This window comes from Perca flavescens, chromosome 7 (genome assembly GCF_004354835.1).
Source record: "Perca flavescens isolate YP-PL-M2 chromosome 7, PFLA_1.0, whole genome shotgun sequence".
Taxonomy (NCBI): Eukaryota; Metazoa; Chordata; class Actinopteri; order Perciformes; family Percidae; genus Perca; species Perca flavescens.
The window spans coordinates 15,057,022-15,071,619 of record NC_041337.1 but is presented as its reverse complement, the minus strand read 5'-3'; the positions used below and the strand labels follow the sequence as shown (position 1 = coordinate 15,071,619).

Genomic DNA, 14,598 nt, shown 5'->3' with positions numbered 1-14,598 from the left:
TTGGTTATCTAGTGAGGGTCTTCTTTGCATCACCATGTGAACTGTGATTGACTCATAACTTCCCAGAGGTCAAAGGGTGGAATGTGTGTCTGTCCCAATTGCCATAAAAGCAAAAATGCCCATTCCACAGTAGAAAGCGAACCATGACAAGCACCACAAAGGTAAGTTATTTTTAAACTGTATTTTTCAGTATTACAAGGGAAGATTACAAAGATTAACAGTTTAAAATGCAATGCACAGCTCCAAGCCACTATTAGCTACAGGTCCTACGGTACCAAACCAAGTAAGACCGTATTAAATTGAGGACTGGTGGTTGTTTTTGGCGTGAATTCAACAGTATGAAGTCAGTTATGGAGACCATTCATGTTTACAAGAAATCGGAACAAAACCTTGGACTGTACCATTTTTTGATTAAGGACTGAACCCAGCAGAGGCTCAGCACTCCAGTCCAGTTTAAACCCAATTTGCTGAAGAAATAACATTAAAGTGAGTAAAAATAGAGCAACAATGTTGTAATAAAGATTTTAAATTGAACCTGGGATGACAAACCACAAAAATAGACGAAAGGAATGTCAAATTTGCCAAAGTTTATTGGGAGCCTTCATACAAAAAATGAAATTATGGCTGTAAAAAGTTACAAAGGATTATTGTTGACATGGATATACTTTTGGCATTTAAGGCCTATTAACCCAACAGTTTTGTAACTCTTTGCAATTTATTTTAAATCTAAAATGGTTTGATTTAAACAAGCAGAAAGACAGGAATATTTAAAAACATACAGACCAATATACCTGTAGTTTACAACAAACTCAAGATTTGAAAAGCAACTCAAAAAACCTGCCTAATTTTCAATGGTGAACACATGAACTTGAGGCAACTTTTATTACACACAGCCAACTAATGTCAATGTGTCCTTTTTCAATGACTGCAAACAATGTATTTACACTGACTTTCATGAGTGTCAGACTATCGGCGTGCCGGCATAAGGAGCTGCTTCGCCGTTACAGAATCGGGGAAAAGGTTGTGGTAGGTTGGTAAGGGAACGTAGGCAGCTGTTATCATTTTGCCTAGAAGAGAGAACAAGAAAATGTAAAAACCTGGAAAACTTTTGCCATTGTTTTTTTTTTTACAGTTTTAAGATTCAAAACCAAATGGCATCGTTACATACCTGCAAACCAGCGTCCATGAAGTGCATTTACAGTTGCCATCGCTGCTGGTATTGAGGGACACTTCACATACACATTACCCTATGTGAGACCGCAAGGAAGAAAAAAATAATTTGTCACTCAGGATCCAGTGTTGCTCAACACTGGATTAAACTATTTAATCCAGTGAGATCTGTGGATCAACTGGAACATGGACACTTTCTGCCCTTTGATCCACTTGGGATAAGTGGAATTTGTTATTTGGGTGAACAGACTGATTGTGAACTTACTTGAGCCGAGTTCTTATCAACATAAATGTGAACAATTCCTCCATGTTTGTTGCACTCTTCAATAACATCATCTTGGATCTCGACAGCCCAGCTGGGATCGTTTTCCCTGAAACAAAACAAGATTTTAAAAAGGATAATTCACTTTACTGACTGGGCCGTATGTACATTGAAAGTCATTGGTGGGTTGTTTAACTGTTCATCTTATCACTACTGGCAACAAAGATCCCTTCTTAAAGTGATTAATGTAAGAGATGGGAACAAAATCATAATTTTATGTAAAATAAAATACTTCTGAAGTTTAGGTCAAGCTGCAGGAGGAACAATTAGACAAAGGGTTCTTTCAATATACATCTGGGCTTCTTAAAGATTTTTTAGGGTTTTTCTTTTATTTAGAACACCTGAAGAGACAAGAAACAGGTGAGAGAAGGGATTACATGCAGCAAAGGGCCTCCGGTCAGAATCAAACCCAGGTGTGCGCTCTACCAGGTGAGCTATAGGCTGCTAGAGCTGGGCAATATATCGATATTGTGATATGAGACTAGATAGTCTTAGATTTTGGATATTGTAATATAATATGGTAGAAGTGTAGTCTTTTCCTGGTTTTAAAGGCTGCATTACAGTAAAGTGATGTCATTTTCTGAACTTACCAGACTGTTGTAAACATTCTATTATTTGCCTTTACCCACTTAGTCAACACTACAATATCATTGCGGTATCGATAGGAGGTATTTGGTCAAAAATATTGTGATATTTAATTTTATCCATATCGCCCAGACCTATAGGCCGCCCCATAAATTTGGGCTTCTGAATGTTTTAAGACAAACAAATTAATTTATGGAAATGATAATGTCCTTACGATTGTGGGTTGAACAGATTGGACAGCTGAAGGCAGTGTGTGGCCAACGGCTGTGAAGGGAGGTTCAAGGCTTGGCTTGGAGCTGGAGTTGGAACAGCTGAAACAAAAATGAATTATTATTTGTCACCGAGTTTTCTAACAAACGAATACACAAAGTGTTTTCCATTATCTAGGCCCTCACATGTTGGAGCAGAAATGTTTCCAAAGGGTATGGACCCAGTCATCTGTAGAGCCTGCTGAGCAGCAGGAGGGATTTTCAGACCAGTTCCTGTGGGGAGAAAGAAATTAAATGTTGATTTAGGAAACTAAATCTTAAGATTGCTTCATGAAAGCGACTGATTTGTCGATACAACAATGAGGCCAGATGTTACGAACCTTCTGCTAGCCGAGCCATAAGCTGTAGACGCCCTGTGGTTCCCAGGTCGATGCCGGTCCTCTCAAGTTCGTCGTTGTCCAGGAATGAGCTGGCTGTCGATGAGTCTGAGCGCTCTGTAACATGTCCCACCTTCATCGGACGTCCAGCCAGCTCAAAGCCATTGAGCTGCTCCAAGGCCTTTTTTGCACATTCTGCATCTGCAAACTTTAAAAAGGGATTAGAATCAAACTAGCTGCAAACACTAAAGCACTTAGACGATGAAGAAATAATGCTTTTATTACCGATATGAAGCCATATCCTTTGGATCGTCCAGTCTCACTGTCCATCATTAGCTGGATTCCCTCAATCTTTGGAAACAAAAACACACCAGGAGGATTGTCATGAATGCTTCTACAAACAAGTCAAAATGATAATTTGTACATGTGAAATGTGTTCCTGACCTTTCCAAACGGCTCAAAGATCCCTCGAAGCATTTCTTCAGTAATGTTGAAGTGCAGGGAGCCCACGTACAGCCTCATTGGACCTGAACTGCCCTTCTGTAGATTGTTGGCAGCAGCTGCAGCTCTGTTTTTTTCTGCCTGTAATTACATGTAGAAAAGTAATGTAATCAAGTTAATTCAGTATATCAATGTACAAATACCCAATTTGTCCAAATTCCAATGTAAGCTAGGGTTAACAAGTTTCTATTTATAAAAAAAAAAAAAAAAAAAAAGTTATATATTTATATATTCTGTTACATCATGTAGAAATAATCCAGTCAGTCTATATTTAGATGAACTCACCTGAGAGGCCTGGACGATGATGGGCACTCCTAAAAGCCTCTGGCCAGTCAATCCAATAGCCAGTGGTACAGAAGAAGACTCCACAAACTCTATGTAAGCGATGCCCTTTGATCTCCTAGAGTTTCTGTCTGAGATCATTCTCACATCTCTTACCTACAGAGAGTAACAGTGACAATTTAAGAGATATATTCTACACAGACTTGCAGGATTATATGTGAAGAAAAAAAAAATCACTGACTTTTCCAACAGCTGAGAAGAAATCTTCCAGGTCTCGAGCTCTGATTCTTGCAGCGAGCTGCATACAGAAAACTGTGCGGGCATCCCTCTCCTCTGGTGTTAAATTGTCAATTGGTTGCCTTAAAAAGAGAGGGGAAAAAATTGAAAAAGAAGGCCTCTGGAAAGAAACAATTTAATGAATAATGGGTGAAATTAACACTAAGAAAGTAAAATCAGACATACTCCCTGATTTTGTTATACGGCCCGATAGCATCCTCAAAATTTCTTGAATAAAAAACACATTTTCAAAGATCTGTTAAAAACCTCAGTGAGTTTGAAGAAAATCACTGATTTCAAGGTGCTATAACAAAATCAGGTAATGTACCCTCAGAAAAAGCAGTTTTGTTAAGACTCATCTCACCTGATGGGACTCTTCTCTTTTTTCAAGGGGCTCCGACTTTTGGAACGTTTCCGGCTAAAATATAAAAAAGGAGAATAATTACTTTAATTTTTAAATAAAGCTGAAAAATTAAAGTTTGGACGCGTGCTTTGTATGAGAAAAGATACAGGGTCCTGTTTTGTCCGTTTACATACAGCGCTGTGTGGGCGAAAGGCAACAAGAGGGCATTCAAACTTTGACGTTTTAACATTTGTATTGCTAACACTGACGTCTACTGCAGTACTTTTACTGCAAAAACTAGCAATCAAGTAACTTTCTGCTCCAGCATTACAAATGCCTCTGGTTCTCCTACAGAGGCAACTTTAACAGAAGACATTTTCACACGTCGCAAGTAGGAAACACAAGTGTAAATGATACAATTAATTCCATGAAGTTGCTTCATTTCAGAATGTTGGTATTAAACATATTGGCTCGTTCTCACACCGTCATGACTCGTTCCAACACTTGAATAGAACCATCGTCAATGTTGTGCTTCTCCCACAAAAACAGCATACTATAAGCTTTGTAAAGATAGATGTTACAGCCAGAATGTTGCATTGGATTGCATTATATTGCACAGTTGTACCTAATAAAGTGGACACAGTGTATACGTCATTAAGTATAAAAGGTCACATACACTGGGCTCTTCCGTGCTCTGTACCGGCCAGAGCGCTCCTTGCTTCGGGAGTTGCTGCGATGGCGCTCTCTGCTGCGGCTTCGTTTTCTTTCTCTGCTCTTGCTCCTCTTCTTACCCTTCTTTTTGTCTTTGCTTCTGCTTCTTCTCCTCCTAGAGCCTGGGCTTCGGCTCTTGCTTCGGCTCCTCTTTTTCCTGAAACATGTTATAACATTGCTATCGTCGTGCAAAGTGAACACATTTAATTAAATGAATGAACTTTATGTAGTCCAGAACCACAAAGCGGTTACGCCGTTTAATACATCAAAACTTACTTTTTGTTCTGGTCGTCATGTCCATTTGCATGAGAGGACTTGATCTCATCCTAAGCAAGGTTGATAGAAGAACATCATGAGGACGTAGATGAAACATTTCAAGTCGTCAAGGTAAAGGGGATGGGGTGGGACAAGAGAAAATGCAGAATATATTCAATTAATAATAATACTTAAAAACTTCCTACTGTCATGTCTGGACAGTGTCCTTCCACCACCCCAATAGCTTCCCATCCCACTCCTGTTTTTTTTTTTTTTTTTTTTTTTTTTACAAGGCTGCTCAGTACTTATGCAACAAAGCAAAGGGAGAGTGTCCAACATATTAGCTGAGTTCAAGAAGCTTTGACAGAAGTCAGATCATCTCCACCATTCCCCTTCTTATGTCGTACCAATGCCACTATTTGTGCCTAATCATGTGACCACGCATGGCCCACGGCCACTAAAAGAGATCCTGTGTGGTTGGTGTCAGTCCAGTGATCTTCACCCATTTTCGTTCTTGGACTGTAAGAGCTCGATGCCACCTCTGTCACACATCTTGCCCTGAAGCAAACAGGGATTCACACTTCTTAGTAATATTGACGCCCAAGAAAAAAAAAAAAAAAAAAAAAAAAAGAAAAAGAAATAAATCCATCAATTCAGCCACGTGTTACACTGCCATTATCTATAGTAAGTAATATTTCCAACCTTTTGACTTAAGGAATTATTAACTACTGAAAATAACTCTTATAATACAATGATGCTAGATAGAAGTGTCTATTTTACAGTCATTCTAGTAATATATCAATATCTGTGGTATCGTGTAGCATGCAAAATCAAGATGCTGATTCACATTACAGTTGACTATGGCAAAGAGGCAGTATTCATATTTACCAGCAAGACAAATAAATATACATTACAATAATTCACCTGTATGTTTGCCATAAAATCATGATATGGCTCAAGTGTTCGCACAATGAAGGTCCACAATCTGCAATATCTGCATTTTCAAGCATACTGTTGTCAAACTACAACTATTGGATTTAAAACAGTTATAGATTTATACAAACACAATTCAGTATCCCTTATTAATTTGGGGAAATTATTTTTCTTAACAACTTCATACATGATTCTAACTAATGAGCAATTTGGGGTGACAGAGTGATACATTTTTATCCAAGGCACAGTGTAAAACATTTGTTTTTCATTTCAGAACTGAAGTTTAAAACTGACTATAGGACTGCACGTTCTGAAACAGTGATGGCATGCAGATTGTAAATCTGAATACTGCCTCCTATGCTGGACAGGTAAAGATGGGCTTATCAACCATTGGCATTCACCTTGTTGCAACCGAATAGGGATTGGATGTTCTAGGTTGAATCTCTTTTAGTCCTAAAGTGAACCACAGTACATCAGTATATGCACAATAACTACCTTCCTTTTTTTCACAGTTCACAGTGGAATCAAAGATGAATTCATGGGAGTAGAGGTGAGATATCATTAGGGAAGTCTATAAAGAGAGATAGATGTGGATTTATTTATAATTCTGTATTGTGTTTTAAATACTCAATCACACCAACATTCAAGTAAACTTTGTCACAGTAGCAAATATAAAAAGGACTCCAGAGTAAATCATAACAGTGAAACAGGCCTCATCTCTGTAATCTGCAACCCACCTTTCTGAATGGAGCCTCCAGCATGGCCTCAACGTCAAAATCATCAGCCATGATGATCCTTTGAAAGAGACACAACAATGATTACCTTTACAAACAAGAAACATGTTTTAAAGTTAGTTGGGCATACATTTTCTTCCCTTGTTATGCAGTTGTACAAAAGTAAAAGTTTCAAAAGACTGATTAAGGATACTGGCTGCGTTCACATGCACTCAGGCAAAAACGCAAGTCTTCCCATTCATTTTGAACGAGGGTAGAGCGCTAAGGCTGCCTTGGTCTGCGAAAATTTGAAACTGATCCAACTTTTGGAGAAATGCAATCCGACGTCACACTGCGTGGACAATCATGTAAGTGGCGATCAGACTTGTCAGTCCTCAATGCCTCTATCGTTGCCACAAGAAAGTTTTAAAACACCATGAGAATGGGGCGACCTCTAGCTCACCCATTAAGAGCGTGCGCCCCATGTAGACTGAGTCCTTTGCAGCGGCACGGGTTCGAATCCGACCTGCGGCCCCTTGCTGCGTGTCATCCCCTCTCTCCCTTTCCTGTCTAACCACTGCCGATTAAAGGGAAAAGCCCCCCAAAAATAATCTTTTAAGAAAAAAAAAGAAAAAAACACACCATGAGAGTAAAAAAAAACTAAACAAACAGTAACAGTCTGTAACAGCTGACTGTTTCCTGCAACAACAAAGCACAGACCCTCAGTCCCTTTTCTTTCTCCGTGAAATGAAGCTGCATTCAAGTGTGGTCGGAATGTCGAGATCTCTAAACGATTTGGAAAACAATATTGTGGAATAAAGTCACAGGACGTCACAAACGGGCCATCTGGTGACACTCCAACCGCCGCACAACCCTGCGACGAATTCCCGGGCCGACTGATCTAGCGATAGTTAGTGTGAACGCTTCCGTACGATGAGATGTTACATGTTCTCACTTCACCTAATAAAATCAGTAGTCAGAAGTCAAAGACGTAAACAATGACTGTTTTGGTAAACTATATGTATGTAACAGATGAACACCCCTAACCCAAGTTAGTTAAGGTTAGCTAGATGGCAACGATACGAGACAGATTTGCTCTAACTTCCTGAAGATGTCTCTCAATGTCACAAATATAATCTTGGACTTTATCGATTCAAATGCACATTATCAGATTTACCAAACTATATCACTCTTAAAGTCACAGTTAATCAAGCTTGAGCATATGTTTAGCATTAGAGGTAACGTTAACATAAAGGACAAACACGTTGCACTCAACACGAAGCTAACGCTAAATTAGCCACCTGGGGAAGCTAACGCCACATCTCCGTCGTTTCAACAATGACCCTTATTATTAATGTACCACTGCGTTTGACTAGACTGCTAATATGAATATCAACGAACATGTACATTTTGTCAGCAAAACTGCTCACTGCTCCTAGATGTTTACAAAAGTCAAAGTAATGTTTACGTTAAAAAAGCGCTAAGTTAACTGCCAAAATGGCTAACAGCGTTTCCGCGGCAGCAAGCTAGCTTAACGCTAATTAGCAAACATTGACGTTACCGTTTGAAATGATGAAGTGATGTGCCAAAGTCCAAATATTACGGTTAATTTGTTGATGAACAGATTCGTCTCGACGCGTCCCTCTTGGAAGATCACACAAAGCTAAAGTGAAATCAAAATTTTCGGAGTTATGTAACCTTTTTTTATGTTAGCGACTATCCGTGGCAGGTCGTGGCCTGGTATCAAAATGCTCGCCTTCCTTCTTCGTCTTCTTCGTCTTCTTCGTCTTCCTCTACTTTGAGCTTTAACGGCAGCGCCAATATCTGGTGTTGCCTTACCGCCACCTACTGGAGTAAAGCAGCACTTAACAGCTCTCTTCCTCAAAACCAGAGGTTTAGAGGCGACCCAAAATATGGAGTTTCGCGTCTTATTATTATAACCTATTTTCTGAAACTGAGGTCTTGTGTCTTTCTCTACACACCCACAGGCAAACTCCACAGTACATTGCCATAGATTTAAGTACTTTATTTACATTGAGAAGCAGCGTTCAATTTCATTAGGGTACATATATATGCCAACTCCTAGTAAACTTCAAATCTTGACTTAAAACGTTTCTGTTTGCCACTACCTTTAATTAAAAATTAAACGCTCCTTCCTACCTGTTACATTACCTGATGCAATGCAGCATAAACCTGCAGATTTTTGCTTTGTTGGGCTGGAAGCTAAATTTATAAATATCAACTAAAATACGACTATGCAATATATATTTTATTGATAATATCATTTGGAATAATTAGATAATATCATTTGGAATAATTAGCTTGTTACACAATGTGTACATAACAGTGTAACACACTTTTTTTTATTTTTTATAAATGAAATTCAACAACACATGCCAACGATTCAGCACTCTACAAACCCCAAAGCCTTAAAGACTCTTAAATTATGTAAATCATATAGCCTAATTGTCTCAACAGCTGAATCCTTTCTTTTTCATTGTACAATTTATTTGCCCATTAACTCTTGGCATAGCCTATGTCTATTGTTATTTGTTAGTTTTGCAATATCCGTATATAGGAAGTTAAATAGCCTGAACGCATAAAGTCTATGCAGTCTATGATTTTAATATGATAGCTTGTGATAATATTTTGATATCTTATTTAAACGTTTGCTTTAGCGCACTCTGCAGGGCCGTTAACTAACAACCTCTGAATGCCATCCATGGATTATATAACAAAAACCACCAACCCTTCCTCCTGGACATGGATGTATTAAGAGAACGTTAGTTTGTTTCACGGCTTTGTGTCGCCATCTAGCGATGAGTAAAAATAAATGTCAATGGTCTCCCATCTTTTATGTCCTGCCATCATACCATGGAGGTTGCACACAGCTTAAAATGTGTGTAAAATGTGTAATTCACATCAAAAACGTATGACGAATTGGCCAAGAAAGCTATAATACGCAATTTCCTTTTTTTGTTTGGATGTAGGACAAATAACACCATTGCTGGACAGTGCCACTGCACTGGCATTATGTTTTTATTATCATGTATGATCATTTACAATGTAATTAATATAAACATTTAATTAATAGTTAATGAAGTCCATTACTTACAAAGACAAATATTTTCTTATTTAAATTGTCTTCCTCGGTCAAATGCATTCATCACACTTGGCTGCTGCATGTCAAGCAGCAGAATCCTCTGATGTAATTGTATTATTGAATTTAAGTGGTGAATCATAGTCCGGAGGAACATCAAAAAACAGCTCATCGTCAAAACAGAAATCATCAGATGGTGGTGCAAGGTACGGCAGCTTCAAGACGAAGCCTGTGAGGATGCCTCCCAGCGCTGACACTCCTATGGTGGAGAAAACCGCTGCAACCTGGAAGAGAGCTTGTTCCCGGGCAGTCCTCCCCAACCCCGGCTGTAAACCGGGAATCAACATCTGGAGCTCTTGCAGCTTAGGGTCTCCCTCCACTGGTGCTCTGTGCGTAAAGATCTCATACAAACTGGGGCCATAAATCTCCTCATTAGCCATCAGTATAGCACATATCCCTGCGGCACAGGATATAAGTCCTGTTAGACCGTGCAAATTATGTATTCCACACTGATCCTGGATCCTAAAACGCCGTGCCAGGAAGGGGCTCAAGTACTTGTAGCCCAGCATGCATGCAGTGCATCCTATTACACCCAGAGCGTATGCAGCTGCAGGCGATATCATCATATCCACAGATGCCCCGACTGTCACGCCTCCAGCCAGGGTCACATTCTGGACATCGGCCATAGTGATCTTACCATTTTTGTTCAGCATGACAGAGAGAGCAAAGGCTGTGAGCGTGGAGGCACTGAGACCGAGAAAGGTGTGGAGGATGGCTCTATGCTGGTCGTCTCCGTTCAGGGTCAATGCTGAGTTGAAAGAGGGCCAAAACACCCAGAGGAACAAGGTCCCCATCACTGACAGGATGTCAGAGTGGTAGCTGGTGGTCTCCTTTGCATGGCCTTCATTTAGACAAGGCCTGTACAGTACAAAAGTGACACCCAAGCCAAAATAACAGGCAAACAAGTGAATAAGAATGGAGCCTCCTGCATCGTTGATCTTCAGATACTTGAGCACAAACCATTCTGTGACTACAAACACTGGCACTTCCAGCAGAGCCATAACCAGCAACTGCAACGGGCTTGTCTTCCCCAGCACTGCCCCGAAAGATATCAGAACCACAGCACAGGCAAACTCTGCATATATGAGGTTGATCAATCCGAGGTGGATCTTACCCTCATGGCTGAACTGGAAGTATCCCTGCACCAGAATGGCCCACTGAATGGCAAAAGTAGCTGTGAGGAAGTTAAAAACCATCCCCCCAAAGCCATAGAAACGAAAAAATGCCAGCAGGCACCCGAAGCCAATGAATATCATGAACTGTATGTCTGTAAAAACAGGGTAGTACCTGTACACTGTATTGTCCATGGGGTTAGTCCTGTTGTTCTGAAATCTGGCATCTGCATGCTCATCATAGGTGACAAAGGCAGCATACAAGGCAACAATAACCAGCTGTGTGACAAACAGAAACACAGGGAACCTCACTCGGAAACTGGTTGACTTTGTCTTCATCCTGACAGCTCTTTGGGCAAATGACAGTTACAGCTTGTATTATATCTGTTAAGATAAGACAGGTCAAAGACATTGGTCAACTCCTGCTCTCTCTTTAACGTACACCAGCAATAATACCCTCACAGAGAACCACTGCTGCGTGGACTTTGATCATTGTAATAAGAGATGTAGCTGCTCTGATACATATGCGCTTTTGTGGTTATAGCACAATACAGCATGACTTTGCATCTACACATTCACAATAGCCCACCTCATAAAGTGTATAAGCACCTGATGTCAGAATCAGGGGCAGAGCATGACATTGTTAACATTCAGGATTCAGCCTAAACCTATTATGTATGTGTGTGTGTGTGTGTGTGTGTGTTTTGTGGGAAAAACATAATAGTTGCCAAAGAAAATAATCCTCCTGTAGAGCCTATATCCTATTTTGTATCCAATTGTTCTCCAGTTGTCTTCATCATTCTGAAACTAAAACGCAACAAATATTGAGAATGATTTGTTTTCACTACTGCCACCTAAAAAGAGGCAAACATTGTCTGATGTTACTATTTTTAAGTTACATAACGTAGGTTGGAAAACTGTGTTGTCTTTGTCCTGATTTCCATTTGGAAATATTGTGAAAGAAAAATTGCTGACCTGTGAGCTTCGGTGAGTCGGGATCTGTTTTATGCAGTCTATGACTGGGAAATGTCTGTTAAGTTACGGAGTCAGTCACAATCAGTATAGTTCAGCGTGATTTTTCACGTTAACTAGATGGCAAACGTTACCTGCTAAACATCAGCATGTTGGCATCGGGCATTGTAACTGAGAGCATGTTTACATGCTGATGTTAGCATTTAGCTCAAAGTGCCGCTGGGCCTACAAAAGAGCAGCCTCACAGAGCCGCTGTAAACTCATGTTATCTTTCCCTTCAGAAAAAAAATAAATCCTAACCTTCACATATTTGGCTGTGGTCTTATCCCTGTCATAACACTGTAACACAGTTACAAAAAAAATGAATTGTTCTTGCTAAGATGCAGCCCGAGCAAGAAGACATAAATGTGCACATGGTAAAAACTTGGTGTCAAGTGTGATGCCACTTTAATCCAAGTAGTGTCTGTGTAATATGACTACTGAGATCAGTGATGCTGAGAAATAGGAGTCATGCACAGTCGACATTTGCAAAATTACAAATCATAAAGCCAATGCAATAAAACTATTGCAGACACTGTAAGATGAAAAATGACTGACATGTAAACTGTCTCTGTTGTATTGAAATTATTTTAATTTATTGCATTTTGTGTGGACATATAAAATGGTTTCTTCAAACCATTACTTAAACATAATTGCATGTTGCAAACATAAAACAAAACAAAGGTTAACATTTTAAAAGACAATACAAACTGCCTATTTTGTATCTAGAAAACCTGTATTGTTTAACACACATTACACGTTTTATCTCTAAGCCTAAAATCACACATCTATTTACAAATATCCCATCTTCACTCTAACTTGCTGTTCAGTTACATACACTGTCCTCACTCAAACAAATATCAGGTCCACACAAGCACACAGCTTACAGGCATGAAGTCACAACACACACACACACACACACACACACACACACACACACACACACACACACACACACACACAGAATCAGTTAATTTTTGAGTGTGAATATCTATGACAAAACAGCACATGTGCATGAATGTGTGTATTTTCAAAAAATACTAAACTATACACACAGAAACTAAACATCCTCATACACACACAAAAACAGAAAGGTCTGAGAGGTACTCTGCAGGATAATATAACTTATAATACATATTTCTTTTATTTGCCACGTACATTTACAAATAGGAGGAATGTATATTCTGCATTTAACCCATTGTAACTAATTAGGAGCAGTGGGCAGCCGTAGTCCGGCGCCAGGGACCAACTCCAGTTGTAATGCCGGTACCTATGGCAATGGCAGGAGGTACTTAGCATGCATGTCTTTATGGGAGGAGGGGAGGTCTGGATCGGGGATCAAACCCAGTACTCATAGTGCCTACTGTGCCACCATTCCACTGCCACTTAATGCATAAATCAATCTAAAACAGTTTACTGTAATATGGAGATTCTGAGATTCCTTTTAACATATTTCATTTGATGAAATAATTCCTTCACATTATCAAATGGCGTGCATTAGTATAGCAGCAAATTAGCATTTTAAGTAGTTCGACATTTTGGGAAATATGCTTAATCACTTTCTTGCCAAGAGTTAGACGATATACCTCTCTCACGTCTAGCAACTAGTTAGCGAAAACAAAGGAAAACAGCTAGCTAGCTAGGTTGTGTGCAGTTGCCAGGCAACCAGCCAAGACTCCATGGAGTCACTGCTCCTGATGATTGGCTAATTATCATTTTAAAACGTTGGTTTTAACCATAGACAGTATATAAGGTTTTAACACCACAGATGCTGATGGATTTTGTTACTGGAGGAAGCCATACTAGATGTTTTCAGTCTTTATGCTATGCCAAGCTAAGCTAAACTAAGCTAAGAGTCTCCTGGCTCCGGCTGAGAGTGGTATTATATTCTTATATCACTATCAGAATAAAACTAAACGAGCAAAGTAATACTTAATACTGTGCACTTAGTATGCATAAAATACAGTATATTGCATTTTTTTCTAAATAAATTACATTTTTAAACCTTTTTTCTGTACCATTAAAAATATAAATTCTCTGAGATAAAATTTATGACATATCATTGATGTGTATCAATGAACATCTTACAACCTATATTGTAAATTGATAATGAATCAGGTAATTTTTGTTTTTAAACAGTCAAATTCTAGATTAATTAACATTCTCCTTAACAATATATGTTACACAAGTTTGTAGAGATGCATGGTCTGAAATTTACATTTAAATTCCACTTTTTTTTAAGATAATTTTTTTGGGCATAATTCCACAGGACTGATGAAGACATGAAAGGGGAGAGAGAAGGGGAATGACATGCAGCAAAGGGCCACAGGTCGGAGTCGAACCCACGGCCCCTGCATCGAGGAGGAAACCTCTATAGGCCTATTTGTGCGCCTGCTCTACCAACTGAGCACTTTTAATATTATATTTCGATTTTTTAAACTGTCTTTCTAAAGTCTGTATCAAAACAAGTTTACATTTTATTTTGGCACAATTTGTTTGTAAGTAATCAGGAAGAAGTAGTGTTTATTAATTAAAGAGTTGTGAAGAGGATTTTTTTTTAAAATCATATACCAAAATCTGCTTTATCTTTTACCTTTTGAGGAATTTACTCCAAATATTTCAATACGAAAACAACAGA

At 39.1% G+C, this 14,598-nt stretch overlaps 2 protein-coding genes across 3 annotated transcripts in view; both read right to left on the bottom strand.

Annotated features, from left to right (window-relative positions):
• Window positions 1-567: 567 nt before the first annotated feature.
• LOC114558308 (RNA-binding protein 39) lies at window positions 568-8,467 on the bottom strand. Of its 2 annotated transcripts, XM_028582188.1 has the most exons (16): window positions 8,239-8,467; window positions 6,702-6,759; window positions 5,053-5,102; window positions 4,742-4,933; window positions 4,087-4,140; window positions 3,909-3,950; window positions 3,688-3,805; window positions 3,450-3,602; window positions 3,108-3,245; window positions 2,949-3,014; window positions 2,667-2,871; window positions 2,473-2,559; window positions 2,292-2,388; window positions 1,436-1,541; window positions 1,169-1,247; window positions 568-1,067 (listed from the first exon to the last, which is right to left on the bottom strand). In XM_028582188.1, the coding sequence occupies exons 2-16, from the start codon at window positions 6,750-6,752 to the stop codon at window positions 967-969; spliced, it is 1,539 nt and encodes a 512-aa protein (XP_028437989.1). In that variant the 5' UTR covers window positions 6,753-6,759; window positions 8,239-8,467; the 3' UTR covers window positions 568-966. The 2 variants fall into 2 exon arrangements, with proteins under 2 accessions (XP_028437989.1, XP_028437990.1); XM_028582189.1 differs by lacking the exon at window positions 3,909-3,950.
• Window positions 8,468-9,863: 1,396 nt separating this feature from the next.
• The window catches only part of LOC114558511 (solute carrier family 12 member 5), a 49,783-nt gene continuing 45,048 nt past the window's right edge, over window positions 9,864-14,598 (bottom strand). Inside the window, exon 26 of the mRNA XM_028582571.1 lies at window positions 9,864-11,162. Within this exon, the coding sequence (XP_028438372.1) occupies window positions 9,864-11,162 (1,299 nt within the window). The remainder of the gene's footprint in view (window positions 11,163-14,598) is intronic.